General features: G+C 36.5%; 1 protein-coding gene across 5 annotated transcripts in view; it reads left to right on the top strand.

Annotated features, from left to right (window-relative positions):
• NEK7 (NIMA related kinase 7) overlaps nucleotides 1–17,451 on the top strand; it is a 165,214-nt gene that overhangs the window by 70,185 nt on the left and 77,578 nt on the right. For all 5 annotated transcript variants that reach the window (XM_001139810.8, XM_016935078.4, XM_063794003.1 and 2 more), the window contains one exon: nucleotides 5,302–5,386. In XM_001139810.8, coding sequence (XP_001139810.1) covers nucleotides 5,330–5,386 — 57 coding nt within the window. In that variant the 5' untranslated portion in view covers nucleotides 5,302–5,329. The remainder of the gene's footprint in view (nucleotides 1–5,301; nucleotides 5,387–17,451) is intronic.

The raw sequence follows: 17,451 nt of genomic DNA, 5'->3' as shown, positions 1-17,451 counted from the left end.
GCTGCATAGTATTTCATGGTGTATATGTGCCACATTTTCTTAATCCAGTCTATCATTGTTGGGCATTTGGGTTGGTTCCAAGTCTTTGCTATTGTGAATAGTGCCGCTATAAACATACGTGTGCATGTGTCTTCATAGCAGCATGATTTATAATCCTTTGGGTATATACCCAGTAATGGGATGGCTGGGTCAAATGGCATTTCTAGTTCTAGATCCCTGAGGAATCGCCACACTGACTTCCACAAAGGTTGAACTAGTTTACAGTCCCACCAACAGTGTAAAAGTGTTCCTATTTCTCCACATCCTCTCCAGCACCAGTTGTTTCCTGACTTTTTAATGATCGCCATTCTAACTGGTGTGAGATGGTATTTCATTGTGGCTTTGATTTGCATTTCTCTGATGGCTAGTGATGATGAGAATTTTTTCATGTGTTTTTTGGCTGCATAAATGTCTTCTTTTGAGAAGTGTCTGTTCATATCCTTCGCCCACTTTTGATGGGGTTGTTTGTTTTTTTCTTGTAAATTTGTTTGAGTTCATTGTAGATTCTGGATATTAGCCCTTTGTCAGATGAGTATATTGCAAAAATTTTCTCCCATTCTGTAGGCTGCCTGTTCACTCTGATGGTAGTTTCTTTTGCTGTGCAGAAGCTCTTTAGTTGAATTAGATCCCATTTGTCAATTTTGGCTTTTGTTGCCATTACTTTTGGTGTTTTAGACATGAAGTCCTTGCCCATGCCTATGTCCTGAATGGTATTGCCTAGGTTTTCTTCTAGGGTTTTTATGGTTTCAGGTCTAACATTTAAGTCTTTAATCCATCTTGAATTAATTTTTGTATAAGGTGTAAGGAAAGGATCCAGTTGCAGCTTTCTACCTACTGCTAGCCAGTTTTCCCAGCACCATTTATTACATAGGGAATTGTTTCCCCATTTCTTGTTTTTGTCAGGTTTTCAAAGATCAGATGGTTGTAGATATGCAGCATTATTTCTGAGGGCTCTGTTCTGTTCCATTGGTCTATATCTCTGTTTTGGTACCAGTACCATGCTGTTTTGGTTACTGTAGCCTTGTAGTATAGTTTGAAGTCAGGTAGCGTGATGCCTCCAGTTTTGTTCTTTTGGCTCAGGATTGACTTGGCGATGTGGGCTCTTTTTTGGTTCCATGTGAACTTTAAAGTAGTTTCTTCCAATTCTGTGAAGAAAGTCATTGGTAGCTTGATGGGGATGGCATTGAATCTATAAATTACCTTGGGCAGTATGGCCATTTTCACGATATTGATTCTTCCTACCTATGAGCATGGAATGTTCTTCCATTTCTTTGTATCCTCTTTTATTTCATTGAACAGTGGTTTGGAGTTCTCCTTGAAGAGGTCCTTCATGTCCCTTGTAAGTTGGATTCCTAGGTATTTTATTCTCTTTGAAGCAATTGTGAATGGGAGTTCACTCATGATTTGACTCTCTGTTTGTCTGTTATTGGTGTATAAGAATGCTTATGATTTTTGCACATTGATTTTGTATCCTGAGACTTTGCTGAAGTTGCCTATCAGCTTAAGGAGATTTTGGGCTGAGACAATGGGGTTTCTAGATATACAATCATGTCATCTGCAAACAGGGACAATTTGACTTCCTCTTTTCCTAATTAAATACCCTTTATTTCTTTCTCCTGCCTGATTGCCCTGGCCAGAACTTCTAACACTATGTTGAATAGGAGTGGTGAGAGAGGGCATCCCTGTCTTGTGCCCGTTTTCGAAGGGAATGCTTCCAGTTTTTGCCCATTCAGTATGATTGTAGGTCTTAACACCATTTCAGAAGGCGTTCTGCCCCATAATCTGGGGAAAGGAATGCTGCACAAAGAGGCCAAGAAGAAGCTGAACAGACAGGCCTGGCTGGGTTTTCCCACTCAGTCTGTTAGTATTTGATCATATCTTTTTTGTCCAGTCACATTTCTGTATGGTTGTCAGTCATGCCTAGCCAATGAAATCTCCACAAAAGGCCCAAGTGGCCAGGTTCAGGGTGCTTCTGGATAGCTGAACACATTGGAGGTTCCTGGAGTGTGGTGTTTCTGGGGAGGGCATGGAAGCTCTGCACCCCTTCCCTCATACTTGCCCCATGCATCTCTCTATCCTTATGCTTTGTAATATTCTTTATAATAGACTGGTAAACGTATTTCCCCTCCTGAGGTCTGTGAGCCGCTCTGGCAAATAAATCAAACCCAGAGAGGGGGTCAGGGGAACCCCAACTTGACGTGGGTTGGTCAGAAGTTCCAGAGGCTCGGACTGTGACTGGTGGAAAGGGGCGGTGGTCTTGTGGGACTGAGCCCTTAACCTGTGGGATCTGGTGCTATCTCCAGGAAGATAGTGTTGGAATTGAATTGGAGGAAACCCAGCTGGTGTCCACTGCAGAACTGATTATTTGCTTGATGTGTGGAGAGAAACCTTTACACATTTGGTCACAGAAGTCTTATTGTGATTGTTGTATGAAAGCAGAGGAAAAACACAGTTTGTGGCTTTTTTCACTCTTTTTAAGTTTACATTCAATATGAGAAATTTATTCAGAATTTTATATCTGAGCAGAGTCTCCTTGACCTTCTTTATGGGATACTGTAGAAATGAGTTCTTTATGTAGATTTTTAGAGTAAAACACTTTAAGTTTCTTTGAGTTTTATGTTTCTTTTTTCATTGTTTTATTTGCTTAGACATTGTCACATATCAGTAGCTATAGCAAAACCACTTTATTATAACCTAGTACAGAATTTCTCAAAATGTCTTCTTTGGATCAGTCAGACTGTGGGATATTTTAAAATGTCACACAAAGAAAGCAAAGCAAAGAAACGAAACTTAAGAAACTTTTACTAATTGCAGGCCTGCTTGGATCTTTTACTATGCTATTCACTATGACTCTTCAAGAGAGATTCATATAAAAAATGTTATTTCATAGGGGTCTTTGACCAGGAAACTTTTTCTTTTCTTTACGGAATATCTTGTGAAACTGTCTGTGGGACACCAGGTATGAAATGTTGATTTTAATATTGGATTTCATGCTAAAAGGTATTTGGATTCACTTCTAGGATTATCCTTCATCCTCCTCCCCACCTTGAATCCAATACTGCATAAACATGATTATTTATCATGACCAAGTGGGGTTCATCCCACAAATGAATATTGCTTTAATATTCAAAATTGAATCAATATAATTCAACATTTTAACAGATTAAAAAAGAAAAAACATGTAATCATTTCAAGATACACAATTTTTTAAATAAAAATCTAACATCTATTCTTTGTAAAAACGTCCAGCAAACAATAGAAGGGAATTATCAACCTGATAAATCAGGGCATCTATAAAAAATGTATAGCTAACATAATACTTATTGGTGACAGATTTAATACATTTTTCCTAAGATTAGGAAAAAGGAAAGGATGTCTGCTCTCTACTTCTATTCATTGTACTGGATGTTCTATCTATTGCAGTAAGGCAAAAAAACTACAGAAAAGCTACTTGGACTAATAAGGAAGTTTAGGAATTTTGCAAGATACCGGGTCAATATACAAAAAACGTTTTATTCCTATATACTAACAATCAGAAAATTGAATTTAAAAACCTCACCATTTACAGTAGTATCAAAAAATATAAAACACTTAGGAAATAATCTGAAAAAAGATGTGAAAGACCAGTATAATGAAACTGGAAGCCATTATTGAAAGAAACTTAAATGAGATAGTCTGTGTTCATGGGTTTGAAGACCCCATATTATTAAGATGTCAATTCTCCCCAAATTGATCTTTAAGGTCAACGTAATCCCAATCAAAATCCCAGCAGTGTCTTTTTAGAAAATCGAAATAGGCAGATCGATTTTACAATTCGTATTAAAATCAGACACGTAATTAAGTAAATATCAAGACTTTATAATAAGCTATAGTAATTAATACTGTAGTTTTGTATAGAGTAGTAATAGTACAGTGTAGTAGGTACACTGTAGGGCAGTAGTACACTGTATAGTGTACTATTGTTAGTGCAAATAAATAGACCAGTGCAACAGCATAGAAAGTGCAGATACCTATATGTGTGTGTGTATATACGTGTATGTGTGTATATATATATAAAAACACATGATCATTTGGTATATGACAAAGATGACATAGCAGCAGTGCAGTGTGGTAAAGGATAATTTTTTCAATATATCATTTGAGGTCAGTTGGATATCCATAAAGAAAAACAAAGATTGACTTTGCCTTATATCATAAAAAAACTTAATTCCAGATGGTTTGTAGATCTAAATATTAAAGGTTAAAAAATAAAGCTTACATTAGAAAATAATATGAGCACTTAGAGTAGAAAAATAATTCATACATAGTACACAAAGCATTAATCATAAAGAAAAAGTTTAAATACTTAGACCACATTAAAATTATGAATTTCTATTCATTAGTTCATGGAAAGATACCATTGGGAAGGTTTTAGAAAGACAAGTCACAGGGTAGAGGAAGAAATTTGTAATACAGATGAACCATGCCCAGAATATTTGTATTGGTTTTTAAAGAGTATGATGAAGTGAAGATGTGTTTTAGTTGTTCCATCAGTTAATCCCATTTAAAAGGGAAGCTAGTTTTTTGAGTCTTAGATTTTGGTCATAAAATAATATTTATAGAGAACCTAGAAACACGTGGTGTTGAGTAGAATCAGTGCAAATGTAGTTCCTGGAGTGTAAGGGCTGTGTGTCATTAAATATTTCAATTTTTGAGTCTTGTGCAATGCCTGGCATGCAGTTACCTTCAGCCTATGTATACTGAATTAATGGATGAAATGCTTTATAATTACAAAGTATGCGTAAAAGAGTAGACACTCAATATGAGGACTGGCCTTTTAAGTTTAAATTTAAAAAATCACAGTAAGCAGTTGGATAAAAGAAAGTACTAACATTTTTAGACTATAAAGATAAGGTGCATTTTAGGGATGTAAAACATTGAGCATAATTTTAGGGAGCTTACTCTGTTACTTAGCTTCTCATAGTGGCAGGGTAAAGTATCTTTGATCTAAAAGGCAGAATGCAGAAGAATTTCATCTCAGGAAACAGGATTTTCTAAGCAAATAATGCTTTTGGAGAAGTGGAAATGGTTGAGACAGTGAATATTTGTGGGAGCTAACTAGAGCTTGGATTTAGCAAATGGCAAAAGAGTGTGGTATATCTCAGTGAATTTTTGAAGCATCAGGTAAATCTCTAGCATTTGAATGCATGTGTCAGGTGTATGATGAATGATGTGAATTGGTAATGATTACATTATTTAAATTTCAACTTTACATTTTTGCAGAGTTCTAAAGTTCCTGTTGCTTCAGACAATGGATGAGCAATCACAAGGAATGCAAGGGCCACCTGTTCCTCAGTTCCAACCACAGGTAATTTATCCTAATTAAGATGGACAGAACTATATATAATCTATGTTAAATATGTGTAAGAAAGTAGTACATTTACAGTTCTTTTAGGAAATGAAGTAGCACAAAAGTGCTAATTTTGAATTTCCAAGTTTTAATCAGCATTTTTTTTTTTGCTTTGTTTTTCAGTTTTGTTTATGGCTTTTGGTATAATTGTTTTAGGTGTAATTAGTACACTTTTTAGGTATAATTATTTATGTGTAATATATTATTTATTTTAATTGATACAGTACAATTGCACATATTTTTGGGGTGCAGTTTGCCATTTTGATAGAAATATTTATTTTAAAATATTGTTTGATAATGCTTAGTTCCCATTTACAAACATGAAAACAAAAAGGCAGCTTTAGCTTTTAACTTTATTTGAATGACCTGTAAGCTCTGAGCGTTAGTATTAGGTTTAGGGAAGGAAGAGGAAAAAAAAAAAGGTGAGACTGTGCCTAAGCTTGGGAGTGCCAGTACATTTTGTACCTGCCCCTGCTTTAGTGAGGTGATCTTGCCTTGCCCACAGCTGCCTTCCATGATGGTGACTTTTCTCTCCCTATCACTTGTAGTGTATTTCTCCTGTGGTATATTTGCTTGTTTCTTGTATTTAATAACATAAAATGAAGTAAAAAAATCTTTTAGTAAAAAATGTACACATATTCATTATTTAGCATTCTGCATTCAATATGAATACTTGTCATAAAGCTAACGTGTAATGACATGTTTAACAGTTGCCACCCCATGTCAGGGCAATATCTCATTTTTATTGCTGTTGTTCCTGAAGACTATATTTCTCAGCTTGGTGTTTGAGGCATTCTACAATATGTCTCATGTATACTCTGCTAAACTTGTCCCAATTTTGTTTGGACGGTATTTCTGAAAACATGCCTTTGGGCTACTGATAAGTGTTCTTTCACAAGAGTTCTATAGTCAAATAGGTTTGAGAGACTTGGGGAAAACAGTGACTTTGTGGCAGTACTTCCTCAGAGCCTTTCCTACACTAGTGTGCATTGTGAATGAATTTCAAAGAGTGGTATAGGCTGTAGTGTTTTCCAAACTTATTTGTCTATGGGATCCTTTTTTTTTTTTTTTTTTTTTTTTTTAGTGCATCTATTGACTTCTCATGGAAGCACTGTTTAGAGAATAACCGTCTACAAAATACGATCTTTTCTGCTTGTATGACTTTGCTGATTTTGTACCCTCCATCTTCCCCTCCAATTTTCTAAATCCTGCCCATCCTTTAAGGACCAGCAACAAAGCCGTCTCTACCATAAAGCTTTGTCTGATCCTCTGAAAGCAGTCTTTCCTTGGAAATGTGGCGGTATCTTCTTTGCATCTCTCTTCTGGTATTTCTGATACTTTGGTGTCATTTTTATCTCTCTTATTAGGTTAAAATCTCCTTGAGGGAAAGGACTGTGTCTTATTTACCTTGGATGCCCTCTGGTACTTCAATTTCTCACCTGTAGCAGGGGCTCAATAAGAATATGTAATTGAAACCAACCAGGGACTCAGTGAAATGAGTCCTTTACTTAATTGCACTATTACATTGCTTTTCTTTGTTATACCTGTCTGAATTGTCTATATTGAGTAAAAAGACCCTTTACCTTAAAGTAAGGCCAATATTTTGATTTCAAGAAGATTGTTTTTTTTTTTTAAGTCCCCATATATATTTATGTTATGATCATAAATTATCAAGATTATAATAAACAAACATATCTATTAAACATAGACCTCTTAGGACTCATTTTACACACATACACAAACATTATTGTTTCATATTATTTCCAGCAAAGGCAATAAAAGAACACTTCTAAAAATTAGGTAGTTCATGTTATGATTTTGAGATTCACAGTTTTAAACAACCTTGTGTTTCAAAGAGGAAAAAAAGTAAGCACTTTCATTTTTGCCTCCTACTGACTCACCAACCAGGAAAGGTCGGAGTGGCAGTAGGAAGGAAAAATAAAAGTGATTGTTTTCCTGTGAGACACTGGGCTGCCCCACAGTATAAATTTCAAAATTATAGCAGCGATTCTGCATTTCTTTTTACACTGTTCCTTTCATTTATGCCTCCTCCTGCTGCTCCTGTGTGGGTGGACTTCTTTCCCTGTTGGAAACAGGCAAGTGTCGTCCCAGGTTCTAGCTGCCTTGTGGCAGGTGGGGGAAGGGAGAAGGATTTTTTCCCCCTCCTCTCTGCATTCACACTGATGGTGTGAGACAGTGTAAGAAAGATTACCTGACAAGAGCTTATAGGCATTATTGCTTATTAAGTCTTTGAAAAACGTTACTGCTCTCAGTAGCATTATTTTAGAAGACTGGGAAAGGACAGCCTCTGCTCAGCTTTGACAACCTTTTTTTTGTTTTGTTCCACACCACTGGCCTGAATAATGGGGATGATATGGCAACATCTGGTTAGCCCAGTGACTTCTTTCACTTTTGTAATAGAAGTCTGGGCATAAACAGAAAACTAAGGATGTCAAGTTTCTGAGTGTCAAATACCAATTCCCTGTTATAATGATAAGTGATGTATATTCTTGGCATATCCATTCTTTTTCTTGTTTCAAAATGAATACTCTCACCCCATAATGTATAATATGTGGTCTCATTTTTGGTACAGTGTAAGTTCCTTTTGTTTTGTTTTAGAATGTGAGATTTATGTTTCTTTATTAATGTATTTTGAAATTTTTTCTATCAGCTCCACTCCTTCCCACCCTCCCTTCTTTTCCCCCTTTCTTCCTTTCTTGATTCTTTCCACTAACATCTAGAAGGTACTGAAAGGATATTTTGACTAGATTCTTGTTCTGTATATTTTCATTGCCTTTGGACTCTTGTTTTTGGAACAGTGGATTTTGCTTTTTAAAAATAAAAATAAAAATTCAAACTGTATAAAGATGGTGGTTGGGAAATAGTAAAATTTTTACTCTTTACTGTGAGACTAATTTTAAACAATGGAAGTTTACAATTAACATTTTGTGAGTATTTTGATTTATGGTTATTGGGTGAAGATGGCTATGGTAGAGTCACATTTTTTTCCAAAAAGTTAATTATAAACCAATTATAATCAGAGTACAATTTTAAGAATTTTTGCGAGTTATTAGAAGGAGGATTTTCATTGTGATATGATCAGAGGCCTAGGTTATTTTTTTTTTAATTTGAAGATAGTGTAATATTTTGGCTACTTATGAAAGAGAAAAGACATGTCACTCAGATCTGTGGGTAGAAAAAACAGATATTCCTTATTCTTACAGTGTGGAAAGTATGAAAATCTTATCTTGGAGTCTTGCAACTTAACCAGTAAGGTAGACTGACCATTCCTTTAAGCTTCATGGCAGTTCAGACTGTAATCCATTTACTATTTTGCATCTCTGTGGAGTGACTGTGGAGGGATGAAATAAAGTTTACCTTGAGTAGCATGTTCAGGGTAGTAATCAGGGTTCATTGTAGGCCAGCCAGAAAGTATCCCTCTCTATTGAGTGGGTATGAATTTTAGACTTGATAACTATATTACCTTCTTTTTTCTCTAGCTTATCTTCTGGAGTTACTTTCTTTGTGAAGTAAGTGTCATTTAACTTGTTTCTTTTGATAAACTGATTTTGCCAAGGTGTTTGTCATAGGCATTGAGTAGAGTGCTTCTATTTTTGGAAGTCTTTACAGAAATTTAGATGTTACATTCTCCTAGTAACAGTTTCCTTCATTGAATAACTTTATTGATGGTACAGAAAGAGCAGTAGCTTTTTTGAGGAAAGAAGACTCTTGCTATAGGTTAAATTTATGGCCATGAAACTCAAAGCCTAATGCTGCTCAGCAATCATCCTTAGCGCATCCACTCCCTACTTTCCTGGCTCCAAACTCTCCCACTTTGTATATTTTCTGTCCTCAAACCCATAACATGTCCTTTCCTCATCCTAGCTCTAAGCTGATGCCCTTGCTCCTATTTTACTGAAGAAACTGAAGCAGTCAGAAGAGAACCTCCACAGACTCCTACCATAGTTATCCTCCTCCCAGAATCTGTATTCACTTCATCTGCCTTTTCTGTTGTTACCAGATGAACTATCCACACTGCTCTCAAAGGCCAACCCTCCCATGTGCACCCCCTCTACTGGGTCCGTGCTACTATGCTATTACTTCTCCCATCTAAACAACAAAATGAAACAAAAGAAAACCCCTTAAACCGTCTAAGTTACTCTTCCTTCGAGTTGTTAACCTATTTCTCCGCTCCCTTTTATAGCAAAGTTCCCAGAAAGGTTTTTCTGTAATTCAGTCTCCCATTTCTCCTTTCTCTCTAAAATCTACTCTAATTAAGCTCTCTACCACACTGTGCCACCTAAGCTGCTCCTGTCAAGTTACAGTTACCTCTCCTGCTCCATCCAGTCCAGTTTTCAGGCCTCATTTTACTTAGCAGCTGCATTTGATAGAGTTGATTATGCTGTCTTCTTTGAAACCTATTCTTCACTTGGCTTCCAGGAATCTTATTGTTCTCTTGTCTTAATGGTCCCTCTATTGATTTCTTCTCACCTTCTGAGAAGGTGACACTTAACAGTGGAGTGCCCCAAGGCTCAGTTCCTTAGACCTCTTTTCTATCTATATCCCTTACTTAGTGTTCTCTTCCAGTCTCATGATTCTATGCTGGTGACTCTTTGTATCTCAACCTGGACCTCTGCCCCGAATTCCAAACTCATGTATCCATTTGCCTACTTGGCATCAAATTTTCGTGTTTCAACCCTAATGCTGCCCAAACTGAATTCTAAATATTTCCCTCCAGACTGACAGCCCACCATCTTCTCCTTCTCAGTGGCAAGTCTATCCTTCCAGTTGCTGAGGTTAAAACTCTTAGAGCCATTCCTAACTTCCTCCTATTTCTCTGGTCTCATACTTAATGTTAGCAGATACCAGAGGCCGAATCTTTAAAATATATTTAGAATTTGAGCACTTCTTTTCTTCTCCACTGCTGCTACTCTGAAGTTACTTAATCTTTCACCTATTTTATTGCAGTATCTTCCTAATTGATCTCTTTGCTTTCATCCTCGCTCCCTTCCCCTTTAATCTATTCCCAACACAGCAATATTTCAGTCAGTCACGTCTGTTTAAAGCCTTTCAGTAGTTTCCCATTGGCTTGCTCATTCATATTCTTCAAGTATATATTTTAATATCACCTTCTTGATCACTCAATGAAAATAGAATCTTCCCACTCACACAGTATGTCAACCCTGCAATATTTTTCTCCATAGAATGTATCACCTTATCACTTATTTTGTTCATTGTTTTTCTTCTCTTAGGGTATAAGCTCTCTCCCTAGTCCCAGAGTGGTACACATAGTAGGCATTCAATAAATATTTGTTGAGTGAACACAAACTTGGTTTCAAATCAACCTGTCCACTTTCTTTATGAGCCCTGCTTTTAAAATGAACATGAAAATACATAAATATCTTCAGAATTTGTCTTTCATTATGCATGTAACCACCTACATTCTCCCTTTCTTATTGAAGTTTTAATTTTTCCCCACCTCCTTGCTTCAGTTGGAACACACTTCTCCCCGCCAGGACACTGCTTCCCCTGTAACCCTCTCAAGTGGAGGCTACTTATTCTCCCTTGCCCACATACATAGGATTAGGAGGTCAGAACCACAGACTTCTCCATCCACAATGCCTCTTCTAGAACACTACTTCTCCTTTTTCAGAGGGGCAAGGGGCGGGGTGGGGTGAGGAACCACAGCTTTGAGGCTTATTCCATTCAACTAAAGGACTTATACCTTCCTTATTGCAGTCATCTTCTGACCTCCTCATTACCTCTCACATGAATTGAAAATTTAACCCCTGACTCACTCTCTTGCCACCTTCATTCTGGACAGTAGTACTGCTGCTACCATCAGTGTTTACTGATTATTGTGCTCTTAAAATGTACCTACCCCATTACCCCATGCTTACCATTTCAGATAACATTGCCTCATTTAATCCTAACATAAACCATATAAGGCATTCTTTTTTACACATTACAAATGAGGAGACTGAGGCTCCGACTAATTAACTAACTTGTCCATGGTCACATAGCTAGTAAGTAGTGAAGCTGGGATTTGACCCAGGTCTGTTTGACTCCAAGCCAATTAGTTTTTAGCTTTCACAGAGAAATCTCAAACATTCCTTGAACAGTCTTATCTCCTCAATTACTGACTCTTGATATTCTTATAGGTACCTCATACTTATAGTTTTCAAGATGAAATTTATCATATTCTGTTCAAGGTTACACTTTTGCTTGTGATTAGTACTTATCTAGAGTTGCCCAACCTAGAAACAAGGGAGTCTTATACTCAAGTTTAGGCATTTTCAGTGTTCTCTTGATTTTGCCGCTTAAGTAGCTGTTGAATCTGCGAATTCCCTATGTCCTGGCTATAACTCCTCTAGTTTAGAATATTGTCATTTGATGCCTGGATTATTGCAGCAGCTTTGTAACTGGTCTTCTTTCCTCTCATTTTACCATTTCTAGTTCATTCTCTACATTGCAGCAAGAGTGGTCTTTCTAAAGTATACATTTTATTATATTCCTCGCCTTATTTCTTCTGAATTCTTATTACTTTTAAGATGAATTTTACATTGCTTTATATAACTTCAGAGATCTTTATCATCTGGTCTCCTTTGATTCCTCTAGCTGCATTTTGTGCCATTTCGAATTTTGGACTCAGATTCAGCCATTTCTTGATTATAACCATGCTTTTTTTTTCATCTCCAAGGTGGTAATGTGATGGATTTAGGTGATATTCAAGGAGATTCAGTCAATAATGAGACATAATGAACATACAGAATCATTACAGTATATATTGCCTATAAAAGTGGTTTTATGACAGAGATCCTAAGAAAAATATTTTAGTAACAGAAATATATACTTTGGAAGACAATAATGAGATTACTTTGAGAAACATTATATGGGTGACTATATTAGCATGCTTCTAATAATATGCTTTGTGAGTATTGTTTACTTTTGTATATCATATTTTATATCAGTGAATACTAGATAAAGGGTAATCAGCAAATGTTTTTTGAATGGATAATCTCTAACTGAAAGTTAATTTCTACTTTTTCCACTAAATATTGATTAGTTAACTGTACAGTCCCGAGTCACCTAACATCAGGGATTCATTCTGAGAACTGCATTGTCAGGCAAGTTCTTTGTTTTGCAAACACCATAGAGTGCACTTCCACAAACCCCGACAGGATAGCCTACTACACACCTAGGCTATATTGTACAGTCTGTTGCTCCTAGTCTACAAAGCTGCATAGTGTGTTACTATACTGTAGGCAGTTGTAACACAATGATAAGTATTTATGTACTTAATCATATCTAAACCTAGAAAAAGTACAGTAAAAATATGGTTTTGTAATCTTATGGCCAGACATTCCTATACTGCCTGGTGTTGGCTGAAATGTCATTAGATGGCGCATGACTGTATTATTCTTATAGTATGTAGATTTCAGTTATTCTAGAGTTATTTTAGAAAATGACTGTGTGACAATATTGAATACTAAGAAAACTGTCAAATTGGGGAATGACTTCAAAATATTTAAAGTGCGTTTGAGTTGTCTTTAAATTTAGATTCATCACACTTACATACTTACGAGTGAGAGTACCTCATATTTTAAGGGAAATGCTTGAGAAATTTACATGATTTTTGAAAAGAATGAGAACACAGTAAGAATTCTCTTGCCTGCTGCTCTCTTGGAAATTTCTATTTGAACAGTCTGTTCAGAGCGATGGGGCAAAGATGAGGATGAGGCTGATTAATCAAAATAGTCTTCCGTCTTCCAACTTTATTTGAAACAGTTTAAGACAGAGTGAGACTCCGTCTCAAAAAAAAAAAAAAGAAATATGCTTTAATAACCACAATGATGAGATCATTGTTTTTTTGAAGGTGAATTTCATATTTAGAAATATCTTAAAATTCTTTAGACCCAAGTGTTTACTTGGTTTTGAATAAAGTACATAGTCTTGGTATTCTTTTTTTGACCAAAATGAGATATATTCTTAAACCAATAATTTTTTTGTTGTTGTTGTTGAGACGGAGTCCTGCTCTGTCACCTAGGCTGGAGTGCAAGTGCAGTGGCACGATCTCGGCTCACTGCAACCTTTGCCACCTGGGTTTAAGCGATTCTCCTGCCTCAGCCTCCTGAGTAGCTGGGATTACAGGTGTGTGCCGCACACCTGGCTAATTTTTGTATTTTTAGTACAGATGGGGTTTCAGCATCTTGACCAGGCTGGTCTTGAACTCCTAACCTTGTGATCCACCCGCCTTGGCCTCCCAAAGCACTGGGATTACAGGCGTGAGCCACCACTCCCGGCCAAGACCAATAATTTTTATACAATTCACATGCTATCTCTGATTACCATTCTAAAGAAGAAGTTTCAGACATGTTTTCAGTAGTGGAAGCCTTCCTGGTGTAAAACCATAGCCTCCCATGGTAGCTGTTTTGAAGAGCAATGTTGAATGTATACATTCTAATCTGTTTGTTAGAGGTCAGTGGTATTTACATTTAGGATACCTGTATATTTTGTCTTCCTTTATATTGTTACTATGTGAATATTACGATCTTGTCATATGATTCTTATGTTTCACATAGCTTTCTCACTAAATATTCATAAAACAAACACAAATTTCAAAATTTGATGTTTTTCTTGTCACATTCATATAGAATACATTTAATCATGTCTTCTTTTCCTTTAGTAAATTTCATTCAGTGTTGGGGCACAAGTAAATAGAGGAGGAGGAGTTTCCAGTAGAGTTATGATATGTGTCCCTTAGGGGGTCAGGGGAGTACCTGGAATTAATTTAATTTTAGAACCAATAAATGGAATGATAAATCAGATTACCTGGAGTGAGTGAGCAAAAATTAGAAAAGAATGCTGAGGATGATACCCTGTGGTGTACCAGCATTTATGGAGAGGAATATATAGCGGACCTGGAAGGAAACAGAAGGACATAGCTTAGCATGGTGGGTTAGAGCATGAACTCTGAAGTCATATTGGCTGGGATCAGTTCTTAGTCCCTCACTTCCTAGCTGTGTGATAGAGGGGAAGTTGTTTAGCATCTGTAAACCTCAGTTTTCTTATTAGTAAATGAGATGAATCAAGTTTTTACCTCATAAAGTTGATATGGAGCTTTCAGTATGATGCTTGGCACATAGTTAGCATTCATTAAATGTTAGCAAAAATGATGATGATGACTGCAATGACAACAAGCTGCCAATAATTGTCTTGGCCCACATTTCTCTACCCATTGTTTTCTTCCATATCATATCTTTTATTACATCTTTATTACCTATTTTCTGCCTAGATGGCTTCTCCTTTAGCCTTGTTTTTACCAGTAAATGGCAGCACTATTCATCTGTGTGCTTCAGCCAAAAATCTCAATCATCCTTGATTTCTCTCTCTCCCTCACTCCTCATATTCAATTAATTGGCAAGTTTTTGACTCCATCTCAAATTATATTCTTATTACATCTACTGTCCTCATCTCTCTAACTCCTCAGGCCACACCTACTACCTCCTGTCCAGTCTCCCTGCTTCCATTCTTGCTCTACTCATCCTCCTTCCCAGTTCTCCATGCAGCATCATGAGTTATTTTTGTAAAATGTGTATCAGAACACAGTATGGTGCTACCTTGCTGAAAACCCAGACCCCCTTACTCCTTACTCTTGCTGTCAAAGTGTAATATGATTTTCTCAGTGCTTACCTCTTTTTCTTTTTCTTTCTTTTTTTTTTTTTTTTTTGAGATAAGGTCTCACTCTGACACCCAGGCTGAAATGCAGTGGCGTGATCTCAGCTCACTTTTTTTTTTTTTTTTTGAGACAGAGTTTCGCTCTGTTGCCCAGGCTGGAGTGCAGTGGCTCACAGCAAGCTCCACCTCCCGGGTTCAGGCCATTCTCCTGCCTCAGCCTCCCGAGTAGCTGTGACCACAGGCGTGCGCTACTACACCCTGCTAGTTTTTTTGTATTTTTAGTACGGACGGGGTTTCACTGTGTTAGCCAGGATGGTCTCGATCTCCTGACCTCGTGATCCACCCGCCTCGGCCCCACAAAGTGCTGGGATTACAGGCGTGAGCCACCGTGCCTGGCCAGTCTCAGCTCACTTTTTGTATTTTATTTTTAGTTTTTATATTTTTAATTTTTTTTTTTTGTATTTTTTTTTTTTTTAAGTAGAGATGGGTTTTTGCCATGTGCCATGTTTTCCAGGGTGGTCTTGAACTTCCGAGCTCAAGTGATCCGCCTGCCTTGGCCTCCCAAAGTGCTGGGAGTGTAAGCATGAGCCACCTCGCCAGACTGCTCAGTGCTTACCTCTTTAACCTCATTTCTAACCATGGTCTCCCTTGCTCACCGTACTCCAGCCACAGTGTCCTTTCTGCTGGTCCTTGAACACATCGAGTTCATTTCTTCCTTAAGACATTTTCTCCAGATGTTTTTCTCTGCTATGGCTTCTTTCCTTTCTTTTCATTTTTTAGTCTCTGTGTAAATGTTACATCCTCAGGAAGATCATCCCTAAATTAACCAACCTAAAATAACTATCCACTGGTTTTCTGTCATGTTCTATATCACATCACTTACTTTGTTTTTCTGCATAGTGCTTCAGTATGCAGAATAAATATTAGATATTATTATGTATTTGTTTATTGCCTGTTTAGTGTCTTTGTGCTATATCCTCCCCCAGTAATATTTGTGGAATAAATGAATAAATTTTTAACAACTGCTTTTTACTCTCTGTCTCTGTCTTTCAGTAAAAGGCTTTTTCTCTCCATATTTAACTTTGCCAGGTATAGCTGGTAGTGCTCATAGGGAAGTAGGGGAGATGGGAGTATCTTTGACGTTAATTAATTATCTTGCTCATGATAACATAGGAGAGATAATCAGTATTTTTGGTTACATCATTTGGATGTAGTAATTATTATGCTGGTAATATAACTAATGATAATTAAATGCTACAAATGCCAGGGTCTTATAAATGTTTAATTAGATAACTGCTTATATTTGGTCACTCATTTTTCTTACACAATAGTAAAATTTCCTCCTTTGATAAAAGGCCGGTTTTAATGATTAATGGCATATTGTCTAAACTGATGTAAGTCTCTGACACTTACGAAACTTTAGGAATAGGTTACATTTGACATTTGACATAGTTAAAAAATTTAGGGAGATAATTTTTCAAATAGGAAGAAACACGAATAATTAGGTCTTGGTGGCACATATGGTGTTTTTTTGTTTATTTGCCTTTTTTGGTTTCCAGTGAAGTCTGTAGAAAATATGACAGGAGGTCTATAGAATACATGATAGAAAGGATATTCTGGTTTGTGTAATTTGTAGGTGGGTAACACCTTTTTAAAGATAACAGATAATAGCATGAGCTTTATTGCTAAATAAAATTTGAAAGATATTTTAAAGTTTTGTTTTAAATTTTGGAGAAATCCAACAATATTAATATAAAATGTAAGGTAGTTTAAGTGGCACAGGAAAATCAGTAAGAGATGAATTTTCAATAACAATGAAAACCTTATTAATGGTGTTAATTACTGTAATTAATACTGGCTTGTATATTAAATCATTGATAACAATACCTCAAGGAATTATCAGTACATAATTTTCTCTCTGGGGAGACTATTGAGTTCATGCTGTGACTCTTCTAATTTCCCCAGAGAGGATTATCATCATAATGTTATCCTGAATTATCTTATTGCTCAGTAAGTGTCCTTGCCTTCAAATTTAAAGCAAATTAAGAAATTAATTTAGTCCTGGGAAGTTATTGTTTAAGGAGTCTGCACCTGTGAAAATATGAACCAGTGGCAAACAGAAGGAATTTTATTTTCAAATGAAAAGTATCTATGTGAAGGAAGCTCAGTAAACACAGACTGATACGTAGAAGTTAATCCCAATTAGTTAGTAAGATCTCGTGTTAATGTGATTAGAGTGTATTCACATCAAAAAAAGTTTGTTAATAAGAACCCAGAACAGTATACTGATTCTCTACTAGATTCTACTTAGAGCTTGTAGATAATTATAGTCATGCCCTTTGTAT

The sequence above is a fragment of the Pan troglodytes genome, chromosome 1 (assembly GCF_028858775.2).
Source record: "Pan troglodytes isolate AG18354 chromosome 1, NHGRI_mPanTro3-v2.0_pri, whole genome shotgun sequence".
Taxonomy (NCBI): domain Eukaryota; kingdom Metazoa; phylum Chordata; class Mammalia; order Primates; family Hominidae; genus Pan; species Pan troglodytes.
This window is presented reverse-complemented; position numbering and strand designations above follow the sequence as displayed.